Source organism: Bombyx mandarina, chromosome 11 (genome assembly GCF_030267445.1).
Source record: "Bombyx mandarina strain Sakado chromosome 11, ASM3026744v2".
Lineage (NCBI taxonomy): Eukaryota > Metazoa > Arthropoda > Insecta > Lepidoptera > Bombycidae > Bombyx > Bombyx mandarina.
Genome location: NC_143218.1, coordinates 9,339,366 through 9,355,808, shown reverse-complemented (window position 1 = coordinate 9,355,808; position 16,443 = coordinate 9,339,366). Strand labels below are relative to the sequence as shown.

The 16,443-nt window shown below is 34.0% G+C and overlaps 1 protein-coding gene across 15 annotated transcripts in view; it reads right to left on the bottom strand.

Moving 5' to 3' along the window:
- The window catches only part of Svil (Supervillin), a 211,211-nt gene that overhangs the window by 21,064 nt on the left and 173,704 nt on the right, over positions 1-16,443 (bottom strand). For all 15 annotated transcript variants that reach the window (XM_089730870.1, XM_028173249.2, XM_089730872.1 and 12 more), the window contains 2 exons: positions 14,137-14,208; positions 11,740-11,851 (listed from right to left, as the gene is read on the bottom strand). In XM_089730870.1, coding sequence (XP_089586996.1) covers positions 11,740-11,851; positions 14,137-14,208 — 184 coding nt within the window. The remainder of the gene's footprint in view (positions 1-11,739; positions 11,852-14,136; positions 14,209-16,443) is intronic.

Here is a 16,443-nt window from a genome sequence, read left to right as displayed (position 1 = left end):
GGGAAAGTATTAAAATTGATTGAACATTATATTTTCACCTATTAATTACGACGATTTAATAAGTTTTATTTTTATAGATATATTTTTTCTAAAAAGAGAGCGAATTCGTCGCATCGTATTAATTTAATATTGAATTTCCCAAGGTCAATGATAAAGATAAAACAAGAGATAAAGCGATAATAATAGAGATAGGCAACATGAGACAACGTTACTTTAGCAAGAAAAAATAAACCAATTTTAATTAAAAACTTTGTATAAAATGCAAAAGAATATCCCGATCCACACACTTGTGAACATTCATTAAATAGACAAAGAGATTCAGTACTTAAACAAAACGATCGATGGTGAATTAAAATTTATAGAAAAAGATTTCACTTTTCAAAAATTAAATGTGTATAATTTTTCGCGAACACACAAAGAAACTAATTAGACTGGCGGCAATTAACACTTTTATGCGGTTAAATTTAAGAATGGTTTTTATTTCACATCACCGTGTGTAGGAGAAAGTGTTTTTTAAAATACGATTCGCGAGGCGAGGGACATTTACGCGACCACCATCGTCGGGCCCGTCAAAACAACTGCCGGTGCCAATACGTCTCGATGACCAGCCGGCAGGGTCACCGTCGAGTGCATTGACGGAGCCACAATATATTTATTTTAAAACATTCCTAATTTAAATATTCACAATGCAAATTCAGAATAAACGAAAACAAAGCTTGGTTAGTGTGAGACGTTATGTATGTATGTTATCGTATATTATCAATGTAAATAACGTAATAGTGAAGTAAGATAACAAGCTGCGGAGGCGTGTCATGAAGGCTTACTTCTGTACCGATTGTAAATAAAAAAACGAATGTAAGATATGAATTTATATAAAATACTAGCTGAGTCCCGCGATGTTACCCGCGGTTATTGTCGTACCGCGGGTGAGGCCGTGGAGCGAAGCTAGTCTAAACAAAGTAGTCTTAGGTACTCCTTATATGATCATCTACCTATGAGTGAAAGTTCCGTCAAAATCGTTCCAGCCATTCCAGAGATAAACCGGAACAGACAGACAGACAAAATTTAAAAAATAATAATTATGTACTGTGTATACATACTTACGCATTTAGTAAAAAGTGGTTATTTTATTATTACAAACCGACACTCCAATTTTATTTATTTGTATAGATTTAGTTAAACGAATTCTCCGATTTAGATTTCGCGTTTGATCAAAAAAAACCTTTATGCTTATGAGGTCAGGGTCCAATACAGGATTTTAATAACAATTATGGTGTCCATAGAACTTCAGATGATTTGCGGTGAAAACAGACTGAACCCAAAGATGTTCTACCACAATTCAGAATATGTTTTTATTTTATTAATAGAACGCTAAAGTACAATGAACGGTCTTATTATTGAAGAAAAAAAGAGTTCCAAAGAGTTTAGATAGTCATCGGAAGAACAGATATGATCAAAATAAATGCACGTCAGAGGTGGTGCATTTAAATTGTAAAGAAAATTATATTAGATTCTTATTAATTTCTTTATTAACAAAAATTTCCTAACGTTTCTGACCTTATTTTGTTTTTGTAATTCGTACTATTCGTATTTCGAAGTAACTCAACATTGTCTACAGTAGACTAAAGTTATACCTTATAATATATTAGTACGAGAAGCAAAAACTTTGTACCCCTTTTTACGAAAATTACGCCATCAGAGGAGTATGAAATTTATTGAGAAGGAATACAGAATGCTAAATTTTATAAAAATTGTGCATAAAAAATCCATCGAATCGATAAAAAAACCACACCAAACATTATTATACACTCCAACTTTTTTTAGTGATTAATATTGTTTATCTTTAATATTATTTATCTATAGTATACTCTTAGCGAAATCTGTGATTATAGAAGTATATTAAGTAGCCTTTGACCATATTGAATAGAATATTGTTTAAACTTATAATTTCAACTAGTTATAGTCGAATTTCGACTACTTGGGACTATTAGTACACTACAAACAAAGATACATAACGAAAGCCAATTGACAGTTCGCTCGTGTATAATAATTAAAAAAAAACACTAAAATGAAGTATAAAAATAATAAATCCCCTTAAAAAGAGAACGGAGAACATAAAACAAATAGACGATACGAGACGGGAAACGAATTTCGTGCGAAAAAAAAAATTACTACTACGGACGAAGAAAGCTAAATATTTTGGAACTAATGTTTATGAAGCGGTTTGTGTTCGCGAAGCATTTATACGATTAATCCGGAAACCATTGTTAGAAAGTTAATGGTTTTAACATATGGGAGTTTTAACGACCTACACTTGCACTGAATAATATATAACTAACGATAAATATTTTTGTTAAAATCAACGGCCGTCTGGTGTAGTGGTAAGTGACATGGTCACTACACAAGGGGGTCGCGGGTTCGAATCCCGCCAAGGGAAGATATTTGTATGATAAATATAAATGTCTTTTTCAGGGTTATGGATGTATATTAAATATATGTATGTGTATAATAAAAATCTTACATTTATATCCGTTAACACAAGTTCTTTACGAACTTATCACGGGACCAGTTAACGTGGTGTGATTGTTAGTAAATATTTATTATTATAAAATATTTTTACTGGTGGTAGGACCTCTTGAGTCCGCGAGGGTAGGTACCAACGCCCTGCCTATTTCTACCGTGAAGCAGTAATGCGTTTCGGTTTGAAAGGGTGGGGCAGCCGTTGTAACTATACCTGAGACCTTAGAACTTATGTCTCAAGGTGGGTGGCGCATTTACGTTGTAGATGTCTATGGACTCCAGTAACATCAGGTGGGCTGTGAGCTCGCCCACCCATATAAGCAATAAAAAAAAAACCATACAAATAAACCATTAAACGACCGTTTCTTATTAGATGACTATTGAAAAGTCACAGTTAGAATAGATTTCATACTAACATCAAATGCAAAAAATCTTTTTTAGTCATTAGACATTATAATTAAAAGTACTTTTCCATTTTATTTCCCTTTGGAGCCTTTGCTCACTCGACTTTGAATATTTAACAAAAATGGAAAACCGACTTCAAATATACATTATAAATAAAATGTTACGATCGTTAGTGTAGTCGAAATTTTATTAAATATACATTATAAATAACTTAAAAGACACTGGGTCAGATTTTGATCTAACTTCGATCGGACATGAAAAGAACCAGCTTTGAAATAAAATAAAATAAACTCAATGGGAAACACAGTGGGCAATTCCATTGATAGTTTACTTCCTACTACAAAATTCGGAAAGACAAATATTTTAATACTGGGCTGCGTTTATATTGCTCGTATTAAAAACAGTAGCAAAATACCAAGATCACAGCGGGTGGGCCAAAAACTATATAAAGCCCACGAACACACGGCCAACCTGTAAACTGGGACGCTTCGTAATAACTCAACGCATCTTCGATTGACGTTATATAAATTAAAAATGTCCCAGGAGGCGATCGCGACATTGCGATTTGCACACTTCGCGAATTCCGAGAATATTTTGTGCACGTTAAGTCATTGTTTGGATAGTATATTATATCGTTTCACAAAAATATTTCATAATTTATCATAAACACTTTTACGCGAATTTGAACCGTAAATTCAACGGGTTTAGGGTTCTAACGCAAAACGAAATAATTGTTTACGTCTCGGATACAGTGAACAAGATATTGAGGGAATTTAAACGTATTCAAAAACATTAACATTTTTACCAGACGACTCTATATTGACTTATTATGATTATATGTGTTAATGTCATGTACTTACGTATATTCATCGCTGTTGAAAAATAATGCAATACTCATGTTGTTTACTTTTTGACGTAGTTCAACGGCTAATTCACGAAACGACTCGGAAAAAATCTAAGTTTTAAGTTTGACTGCTTCACGACCGAATTTGGTAGTATATTGATAACCTAGCCGAGTATAATTTATGAATGTACCTATACAATGTAAGTTTCATTTTTAAAACACAATGTTGCTCCCAAGGGCGGATCCAGCTTTGGCGCCAGGAGGGGGTCACATAGTCAAATTTAGATGCGTTCGTTCCCAAGCGTTTGCCATTATACAAAGTTATTATATTATATTAAATTAATTAAATATTGAAGGTATGTAGTTACATAAAATCTGTATGGTGACAAAATATATAAATAAAATCATTATATTCAATTAGTGGTCCACCTCAGTCCTGGAACCAGCTCAGGGGGTGGTCATGACCCCCATGACCCCCCCCCCTAGATCCGGCATTGGTTGCTCCGACAACCTATATCTTAGTAGAGCAGCCACGGTAAGCAAACAACAAGCGATCGACTATGATTTTAGTACCGTATCAGAGAAGCTGAGTGAAGTGAAGTACGCGTTTGGGATGGTATGGACATGTGATGAGACACAATGAAAATGAGGTTGGTAAGAGAGTGTTAACTACGAATGTGGAAGGATATAGAGGAAGAGGTAGACCTAAGAAGAAACGTATGGATTGCGTGAAAGACGATATGTGTAAGAAGGGAGTGAGCGAAGATAGTGTATATGATAGAGAAGTAAGTAAGGAGAAAACATATTGCGCCGACCCTAGGTGACTGGGAGAAGGGCAAGAGAATGATGATGATCTGCCAGTCTGCTTCTTTTACATCTATAGCAAAAATGCGCTGTTTTGAGCTGTAAGATATTTAATCCATTGGAATTTTCACATGTCACAATCTATGGGCTCCCGTGTATGTTTATCATAAGACGGGTCGCAAGATTATTTCGAGAGGTGAATTACAAAGATAAATGTCGCGTATTAAGCGAAATGTCGCTTTAACCAAACAGCCTTTCACTCTCCGATTTATTCACAGTTTATTTTTTTTCATTGACCAAATTATACTACATTTTATAAAAGAATAAAAACTATAAAGTCGAATTTAGTAATCACCCAAAGCAATAAAGTCAACATGTTAATGCACACAAAATAATATCATCGTTCTGCGATAAAATCAATGAACCAGTGAAGTGGGCCTACCCAATACTCAATAGTTAACCCGATTAAAGGATAATACTTCAACGTTTAACTTATAATCGGCTTATAATGCTGCTGCACATACGACCTTCTTAAACTGAAAAAGGCAATGCTAAAGAGTGTTACGATGCACCATTTATGGAGAAGTCGGCTTGGATCGAGAATGACGCTTGCGTTAATGCACTGCGATTCGACCTAGTATTAATGTGGATCGATTAAAATAATTATAATTTGAAGAATGTTGAAGGTTCTAAGAACAAGGAAAATTGTATAGCGAAAATTTAATGAGTATATATAAAAATTAATAAGGCTCCTTTATTTTGTCGTTCAAGAAATAGGTAAGTATTATATAAGTGTAGTTTTAAATTTTTTCGTTACTTAGTGAAGATGTATTAATTCTGGATTGGATAGTTCTTAAAATATTTCATTGTATTATATTTGCATTCAATTATCCTTACTTTTCTAATTTTAAGATGTTGTCAATTAATTGCACTGTCGGTTGTATGTATGTACCTGCACTAAATTATGCTTATAATTGAGGTGACATTTGTCATGTACTTCTTAACAGTTTGTCAGTGATTAATATTGATGACCACTTTATTGGTTGCATTAAATAAATAAATAATGTGATGTAATTAAAATTATAGACAAAGCCTTGAGTTTGTAGTAGATTTTTATTTAATCGTGAAACTAGATTCCGTGAAGGAAAATATAAACATAAACTTTAATAAATAAAATACCTTTTTTAAAGTTACAAAATGCTGTTTTCATGTTGAAATAAGCGTAAACAACATGGAAATCAGGTTTTCCGCGTTACGGCGTAATTGCATCTGGACGCCGCTTGGCATCGCCGCGTCGCTACCGGGTTAATTTCCGCTGCCGTACATAGATGGCGCTGACATAAATTTAATAAAACCGTTCGCTGGCTTCAATCTAATATTCCAATTGAACCAATCCAATAGTTACAATGAGAATGTTCGAATATATCTTTTTAACCGTTCGTTTTTAACCATTATAAATAAATATTGTCGTTATTATCCGTGGTGATTTTTCGTTGTTTAAAATTAAAGGACCACAATAATATTATGTTGAAGCAAGTGGCAAGTATCGTACATGCATGTTTTAAAAGAAATAAGAAAGTTAAAAAAGGTCGCTGGGAAAATTCAAATGAATTTGAATGAAGTTAAACATACTTTTTGGCGGGAACGTGAGGAGTGTAGTTGTGTGATTTGTTTTATTTTGTCTATTTAGTGTTTCTTCAGGTTTAAATGCGTAATAACGGTGGTTTATTAACTGTTTAATATCTTTGAAAGTGCAAAAATGTGGGAAAACGAAACAAAGCCGCTGGACGTAGCTTCTCGGAATCCTCCAAAAAATCTCAGTAAACGACCACCATTTTACTGAGATTACATTGCATTCCATATCATTTCAGTTAATTTCATCCCAGTTGATTAATGTCTCAAATTAATCATCTTCATTTCATTTAACTCCATATTATCATTTTTGATAAAAATAAGAATATACATAAATTAAAATAAGACATGACCTAAAGGTCTTAGTTATCAGGTCATAAAATCCCTTAAAAAAATGAAGCTAAACAAGTTTCAATTTTTTTTTCGTGTTCCGCCAATATGTACCGTATTATGTAATTATTATGTATAGGGTCATTATTCCCTTGACTTTTCGGATCTCAATATAGAACAAGCCAAACACCATTAGCTTAAAACAAAACAACGGTGGAAAGGTCAGGACTGCGATATGAGGTCGGGGTTTTTCTATAAATAACACTATGATGTTAGGCTGGGCAACAGTTCAACTCTTAACGTCTTATCAGCTAGTTTAAAGGCTCAATGATTATTTTGATTAAAGAAAAAAAAATACTAAGATGCATTTGAAGTTTTTGTGTGTGTGAAATACGTAATTTTATTATTATAAAGTTCCTTTAAGCATTTTTCTAAACATTGATTATAAAGCTAAATAAATATGGCCGCATGTGTCAGAGCCGGAATAATTATGACAATACAAGGTTCATTATTTTACTGCACACTTCGACGCAGAAGTACGGCATTTTTTAAATAATTCAATCGCTTTATACTTACTTTAGCCTTAAACTGAAGCGAATCATCAAGCACGTGACAGAAGTCGGTAGGATTTTAATACATATCGACACAGTCGTGGTGACATAGTCGTCGTAGCCTAAAGAATAAGAAGACGTCCGGTGCATTCGTATCTAGCGATGCACCGGTGTTCGAATCCCGCAGGCGGGTACCAATTTTTCTAATGAAATACGTACTTAACAAATGTTCACGATTGACTTCCACCGTGAAGGAATAACATCGTGTAATAAAAATCAAACCCGCAAAATTATAATTTGCGTAATTACTGGTGGTGGGACCTCTTGTGAGTCCGCACGGGTCGGTACCACCACCCCGCCTATTTTCTGCCGCGAAGCAGTAACGCGTTTCGGTTTAAAGGGTGGGGCAGCCGTTGTAACTATACTGAGACCTTAGAACTTATATCTCAAGATGGGTGGCGCATTTACGTTGTAGATGTCTATGGGCTCCAGTAACTACTTAACACCAGATGGGCTGTGAGCTCGTTTACCCATCCAAGCAATAAAAAAAATAAAAAAGACATACCTCATCACAACACACCTCGCTACAATACCTTTAAAGAGGGCAACAAAAACCGCACGTATTTGCTAATCAATACGAGCCCTGATTCCCCAGTGAATAATATTCGTTTATGCGTGCAAATCGGAACCGGCATCGTCCATTACCAAACAACGAACCTTCGCCTTCCTGAATTACGTTTGTTTTATGTTTTTGACAAGCTTTTACTGTTGTTTAGGGGCGCCATTAATCCGCGTTCTCGACGAGTTTCAATCAGGGCGCCAATAATATCTGAATCTTCTAGCAAAAGGGCAACCAAGGGACGGAAATGTAGTTTCAATTCTTCTTCTTCTTCTTGCCCTTATCCAACTATGAGGGAGACGCAGCATATCCTCTTTTTCCATTCAAGCCTATCATACGTCATCTCTGCACTCACACTCATCTCTCGCATATCCGCTTTCACGTAGTCCATCCAAGTATTTTCAAGGCGCCTCCTCCTCAGATTTATTTTCAATTATAGAATAAAATTAATAGCGTGTAATAAATTATGTTCCTGTTAAAATTCAAAGAAGTGAATTTACAAATGTGATTTATTTTTCAAAGTAATATATCAACGAATAATAAATAGCTTAACCTAGGATTAATTCATGTTCCGTATTTAGTTCTATTAAGTGCTACTTTAAAAAAAGGTATCTCCCACTATTTCGTATTTTTTTTCTTTATACAACATAAAACAACATGCTTTGTATTTATTTATTTGAAACAATTTATACGCGTTACTATAAATAAGTTCAATAACCTTTTAAGTTTAGTTAATTGGGGCAACGGAAGTCGTATTTATCACGATAAAACAATTTTAATTATCTAGACACATTGTCGAAAAATTGTTTCTAAGCTTTTGAGCGTGATTACATTAAATGTGTATGATGAAAACTGTAAATTAAATGTGTGTGTAAATATGACTAAGGTTGAATCAATTATTTAGTATTATTTTTATTAACAAAACAATTACCCTCTAGCTATTAGAGATAATATAAGAAAAATAAAACAATATTAAATAATATCTTCGCTGTCTCATTGCTACTGCCGGCAGGTGCGCATAGGTCACTTGATGGTGAGCACTCATCACCCCGCTCATGGACTTCAACAATACCAAGGACATAGCCAAGTCGCTGCCTACCGCTATTTACTTATGTACTACAATTATATTAAATAAACTCTAAGAGATACGCTGGACTTTATGAACTACGTCTACCTTCAAATAAACCTATTAAAACAAGTTATGCGAAAGGTTAGACGCTTTCAAGGAACTTTCAGTGTTCTTGGAGTTCACGTTCAAAATCTACAGCCGAGACATATGTTTGTTTAGTGGTATATTGCGGGTTTTTGTGAAGATTTTAGGCCTGGTAACGAGACCTTTAAGCCAAGTCTTATTTTTACTTAGATTTAGTTACAGAAAAATTACATGAAGCTAAATGAGATGGAGTTGATTAATTTGAGGCTTAATCAATTAGTACATAATTAAGCGAAATGACATGATTTAAGATGAAATAAAATCTCAGTAAAGTTGTGGTTTTGTTCTAAGATTTTTTTGGTAAAACCCGAGAGACAACACGTCCAGTCGCTTTTTCTTTCATTTATCCGCATTCGTGCACTTTCACAGACGCTAAACAGCTAATAAACCAAGGTTATTGCATGCTTAAACCTGAAGGGACAGTAAATTAAGAAAATAAAACAATTCAGACAACTTCGCTCCTCGCGTTTGTGACAAAAAGTCGAGTATTCTGTGTCTCACTTGACGTTGATGAAATCCTACACACTGTGTACTAGTATTTTACGTGAAGCAATAACAAAAACCGAATATAAATTAAGAACCTAATTTCTGTTTCGATGTAAATGCCTTGCGGCCAAGGCCGCGCCGGTATCACGCAGGAATATCTCGAGCTTCAGGTACTAACATATACATTAGTAATTGAATCCTCCGTGTCATAACAAGACGATTACGAACGTTTTCAATTAGTCAATTAATTCTAATAAAAATGTTTTAAATGGTCGCAAGAAACAAAATAAAATACGAAAATAATTAGCGAAAAATCTATACATGCTTAACAATTTAATATTCATCATTTTAACTAATAAAAATACGCGTTCGTTTTTTCCAACTATTTTGTATCTCTTTAACTGTATTTTAGTTTTCTACTGAGATTTTCTTATTCGTATTAGGTACTGAAATAATTTTGTTTTCTTTTATTGCATAGGCGAATGAACAAGATCATGGTCCAGCTTGTGATAAGTGGTCACCAGAGCTCATAGATATCACTTACGAATGGAGCCCACATTTGAGTCTCCATCATATAGTGCAGAGGTGACCAGCCTTTTTTTTCATAGACCACTTTCAAAATTTAGCTCATTCTGGTGGATCCTCTACAGCTACATTTTTACCATGTTCCTAATCAATACTCGACAAAAATCTGAAGATTACATCTACTTATGGAAATTTGCGTTGCGGCTGAGTTTCAACTGCGAATTATAATAGTTTTCGAAAAAAGGGGACCATTGATTGGTTCATTAATTGTGAAAAAAGTATAGTAGCCCAAAAAAAAAACCTTTATATTTTGTCTTGAACTCATTCAAATACTTAATGAATACAGTATTCATTATTGTTATCATATTACAATGTAATATATAATAATATGTACGTTTGTATGTTTGTGTGTATGACATAATTTTAATAAGAGGGATGTAGCTGATGGATTGACTGCAAATAATTTACTACAGGAAAACAAATTAATTTTCGTGTACGATTGTAATTTTATTGTATGTAACGTAATGCAATTTACGAACTGTGAACCCCTGTTTTTTGACACGCCAAATGTCCCCCCCGGACCCCTGGGGTTCCACCTAGACCCTAAGGGGATAGTGGTTGTCCCACCCTTAAAATTTGAACGCTTTACTGCTTCGCGACTGGCCTAGACAAGTCCATGATACATAACCATCCAGGCTACCACACACCGTACCGCCAATAATTATGTAAATTAAAATATTTGCGAGCTCGATTTTGAATATACGATTATTCTTTCTTCGTGAAAACAATATGCGTAATATTTATTATCCTTAGAAAATTGGTGTCGGCCCTGCGGAATTTTAATATCGGTACAGTTGCATTGCACGATACGAGTAACTTTTAGACCACGACGACGACTTTTAATAATTTTTAAGGGCTTTACCTACGTCTGCACGTTTTTTTTCTTAAAACACTAAGATAAGTCGTCCTGTCACTTCGTCGAGAGCTTTGTATTCAAGCATGCAACAGGATTTATTGCGTAGCTCACAATATGGAGCAAGCTAGTGTTAAAAGTTCCATAGTTTACGGTAAGGAAATTAAAATCTAGGGTGAGCCGTACCCGCGTGTCTTCGAAGACAATAAAATTGATACATGTCTATTTTTTGCTCGCAAAAAATCTTTATGGTTTTCTTAAATTCGATTCTAGTATACACGTAGAGTGTCTATAACTATTTAGTAAATATGTATCTATATTTTTTATAATCTGCGGTCCTTTAAATGTTCAAAAACAAAATATAAATACGTTATGTATCCGGTTTAGTGAAGAAAAACACTGTTTTGTTAATTTTGATTATCTCAAGTTCAATAATGACGAAATAAAGTATTCAATGATTTAATAACTGTGGAAGATTAAAGTGTACAAAACCTGAAAACAAACACAAATCTTTCTAAAAGCTATATTTAAAAAATATGTATGTCCCTAAAACGTTTCGTCTATCTAATTAACATGATCAACATAATTAACATATACATAATGTAATGTTTTATTTTAAAATGGAACAATGACACATTTGAAATTAACTTAAGGCTGTAACACACTTCCCGAGGGGGAGGGCGACGGGAGAGATGTGCTCCGCACTAAGCGCTTCACTCTCCCTTTGCCTTTTCATGAGTTCTGTCTCATGCGAGGCTCGAACGTGGGTTGTTGAGCGACAGGAGGTTTTAGTCGGTTCGACTCCGACAAACCCCGCCTGCCATCCCCAGTGGAGGGTGGGAGTCAGGCGATTTTCTCATGACCAAAAAAAAAGGCTATAACACTGAAGGAACTTACATTTATTCTGTTCTTTGCTCTTTCAATGGCCTTGGTTTCGTCTCTCTCAGGGCTGAGACGGCAAACTCTGGCTCGCCAGTCATTAGCTCCCGCAGCCTGAAGCGCAGCAAGCCTGCAAGTAACAATAAACAACACTTAACTAGATATAACGTTTTAAAAAACAACAAACTCAAATTATTTAAAAATTAATTTAATATATATTTTTTATTTTCGTTAACTACCTTGGTGGCCCTTGTCTTTTGACAAATTTAACTAAACTAAACCGGAAACTAAAACATTATTATTTATTGCATGGAAATGTAAATTAATCATCATTTTCGTCGACAGTAAAATGAGGTACGAACGGACTCTTTCCTTCTAAGCTTAAAATATTAATTATTTTAATATTAATTTTAATTCGTTCCATTTATTATACATACAGGTATAGGTTTCCTTGAAACTGACATTTAATATTGTTGTCGCGTATAAAACAATACTCGTATAAGCAATTAAACATTTGAAACAATTCTATTTACAGCAAACAGTACGATACGGACTAACGGGGTGGCCTGAACCTTCGTAACTGATAGTATAAATATTTATTGACATTCACTGATTTGTTGCATTAACCTTGTTATCTATCTAAAGCAGTTTGTTTAACCTTAATGTCTAAAACTGATTAGTTTTGGTTTAGTTCAAAGGGTTTTTATTATAATACGATTTACAGTTAACGATACATCCTCGGATCATTTGAAGGAGTGATGGACTTATCGCCGAATGTACAATGAATCATCTGGGATGATGAGTATTACTGACCTAAAAGCCCTTGGTGTTAAACTAGCTAATTGGCCCCACATAACCGCTAGTACTGTAACACTAATACGAGATTTAGTGCGAAAGCAGTTTCCTGTTCTGATGCTTCTATCATAAAACATTTACAACTGGTTTGAATGGTAAGTTGGTCATTATTTTAGTATCATTTGTAATTCCAACTCATTTCCCAAATGGGAGTTGCTGTCTAAATTAACGTTATGGTTTTATCTATTCATATTCAAATATTACATTTTAACATTTCTGTTAAAATCGCGTTGTTTTCGTATGGTGATGAACAGATGTGTTCATTCAGGATCGTTGTCGAGAAAATACAGAGTGTACTTTTTAGCACTCATTTTTGTTAACTGAGCATAAATACAGGAGGCTTGTGAAACCAAAATAATAATAAAAAAAATTAACCACAACTTTTGTATAAAATATAAAGAACAAAACCGAGAATTTTTGTAAAAAAAATGGAATGTTAAAGGAATTTCTGCAAAGTTTGTGTTACGTTGAGAACTTTTGGGAACTTCATATTCAAGCCTTTTTCATTTTTAAAAAGCCTTTTTCTTTCTCTCAATTTTTTTTCCCTTCACTTGTGACCAAGTACCTGGTTCAACAGACGATTAGGGAATAAATAGGATTACTTTAAGCTCTCAATAATAGGCTTATCGCCGTTTCATTAATTTAAAATGCTCATGAAAGATTTGTTTATTTAAAAAAAAAATGTTGACAAATAATAAGGAACTTCGTTCCAATATGGGTCATTTTACCATGTTTTTTTCTTCCAATGACAATTACCTATATATTTGACTTTTTTTTTGAGGTGAGTGTATTCTTAGTAAAGCTTATTTATAACAATTAGCTATGCTTAAGTAAGAAAACAAGCTTAACTGTCAGTAGAAGATACATTTTAATTTATGCTACCTCGTGCCCGGAATTAATTTCCCTGGGAAATTTTATGTTAATTGTTGCGTCAACGCAACGCTTCCTCAAGGAAACACTTGGCTACGAGGAAAGAACGCGAGTCTATTTAAAATATTGTCAACAACTTCATTATGGTGTCGAAATATTATTATTAATATGAATATATGTAATACAAGTATAAATGTTACAGAATATCATTATTCGTCTAAAAACCAGGATAACGTACTATTTAAATATTTATTTATAATTGCCGTTTATATTTATTTACGGCTGTGTTTGAATACGAGAAGAATTTAAGTTAGTCTGAGATCACACTACTACTATTTTTATTTATTAAGATTTAAAAAACTAAATTTAGAAAAATACTTTTTTATGTCAAGATGAGTTTACGACCCCCGTGCTAGTAGATGGAAAAAATCACGACGGGAACAGACATGCTTCTGTAGCCGAAGCAAAAGAAGTTATTAGCTAGAAGAGGTACATTTAGCCCTGATGAACAGCTGGCAAGACCGCTAGCACTCTTAGATCCTTTAAGCTTAAAGAGACGGTTCCACCCATCCAGTCGAAATGCGAAAGTACTTCATGGCATAACTAAGCAGGGTTGAATCTTATAATGCTATTAAGAATTTTAAAGCCAAAATTCTACCTTAATTCCACTACTTTAAAAAACGAATTTACCTTTCGGCGATCGTTACACCTCTGTTGGGCATGTCCGCATGTGTGGCGCTGCGTTGGACTCCACCGCCGACCCTGTTGGCAAACATACAGATACTGTTATTGTCACGATACACGGTATATGTAAATTAAACTAAAATTGTAAATCGCCTAAGATGATTATTCGGATGAGATCAGTTTTCGGGTTTTATGTTATACGATCAAATAATAAACATTTTGGAATAGTTTCATTTATTGTTTTAATTTAACCATTCTAATTCAAAAATACGTAACCTAAGGTGGGTGTTGACCTTAGGCAGGCAGTCAAATTGTAAAACTCATGCCAAATCTCTGTAGAGCATGATAAAAGGAAGTGCTATGCCGACCCCACGTAATATGGGATAAGGACTAGAAAAAGAATGAACCATTCTAGTTCAACTATCGTGAGTTCCATGTAAGATTATTATGAACGACGAACACAAATAAATAAACCAATTGGTACAGGTTGTTGGATATAATGTGACCCCGTACGCGCTGATACAACCATAAATTACCAATTTCATCTGCGAAAAAGTTGTTGTCTTCGACCTCATGTCTAGTTGTGTGTGGTGGTATTCGCGTTGTGGTGTCTAAGAACTCAAAGTAACCACTTAAAACCAAATTGGCAGTTCATCAAGTTAACACGAAAATCTTTACGAGAATGTATATTAAATAATAGATTAAAAACACCATAATTTTACCATACACACCATAAACATACCATAAACACCAAAATATAAATTGAAATTAATAAAAGGTAAGGATCTCATTTACAATACATATATAAATTAAAAAATTACGTATTAATTGATTCTTCTCTTTTCACAATCAATAATTTTATTATTAGGAAGTTTCACTTCTGTGATTGTTTTAAGTCATAATTAATTATTGAAGAAATGATCATTTAGCATATACGCTGTCAGAACCACATATTTAAAAAGGACACAGGAAACCTTTGAACAAGAAAAAAGTCCTATTCCTGTGCGATGTATTTTTTTTTGTCTATATATTAAAGAGTGGGTATAAACTTGTATTTATTACATTACAATTTAGGCAAGCTTACAACCAACCCTTAACTCGGCAAATTAGGAAAAACAATAATAACAAAAGTAGTAAATTAAAAACAAATAATACAAACAAAACAAAAAAATATATACCTTGGCTTCTCGAATTTCTCTTTCAGAGATTTGAAATTAAACAGTCGCTGCTCGTAACTACTCATCGACAACATTTTCACAAATTTCAATGTGCACTTAAAAATTATACAAGAAAAAAGAAATCACTAAACACTTATATACAAAATTATTAATTAAAATATAATATTATTCAAAATCACATTTCGACTACGTCATTCCCGTATGAAATATGAACGATGACTGATTGAAGTGATTGACAGGAAAGGGAGCTAGCCGCACGCGTTCTAGTCTGGACGCGTTCAAAGATAAGGATAAGGTCCGAACCTTACAAGTGAAGGTGCATTGTCCACTGAAGATAATAAAAGGAATTTCATTGTTCCAATGATAATTTAGTCGCATTGTTTTAAAAAAAAAATGGAATTTTATATTATGCACGAGGTAAAATATGTACTTTAATTAGTAAATATGAAATTACACGACTTGCTTCCGTTTGAGGAAATAACAAGAAAATTGTATGTATAATAAGTTTTCCTTTGTACCGTGATTAAAGGTAAAAACTTCTTTTTTTGTTTAGATGAGTGGACGGAGCTCATATTTTATAATTTTATTATATGATTATTAAAATTTAATTTGATGAGTTTGCCTTTTATTACACGATGTTATTCCTTCACCGTGGAAGACAATCGTGAACATTTGTTAAGCACGTATTTCATTAGAAAAATTGGTACACGCCTGCGGGATTCGAACACCGGTGCATCTCTAGATACGAATATACCGGACGTCTTATCCTTTAGGCCACGACGACTTCCGTAAACGGATTCCCGAGTGTTAAAAAGAAAAGGGTTAGTGTTAGCAGCTCTCTCAGGTTGAGCCCGTGAGCTCACCTACTAATCAGCGTGAAGTTGGAATAACCCCTTAGGCTACCAACGATTAGGTAGGGAAGAAAAAGTAAGACCCCGCGGGTACGTGTCGACTCCATTATTGCTGCAAAGCAATTGCGCAATTCAACTTCAATCACAGTCGATACATAACACAACTGGTGGGTGGATTATGGTGTTCATGATGTCTACGGACTACGGTAACTAGTTTGCTTTTCTACACCAATAAAAATACGCAATCATAAGCAATCCAAATTAATCAGAGCGTAACCTTTGTT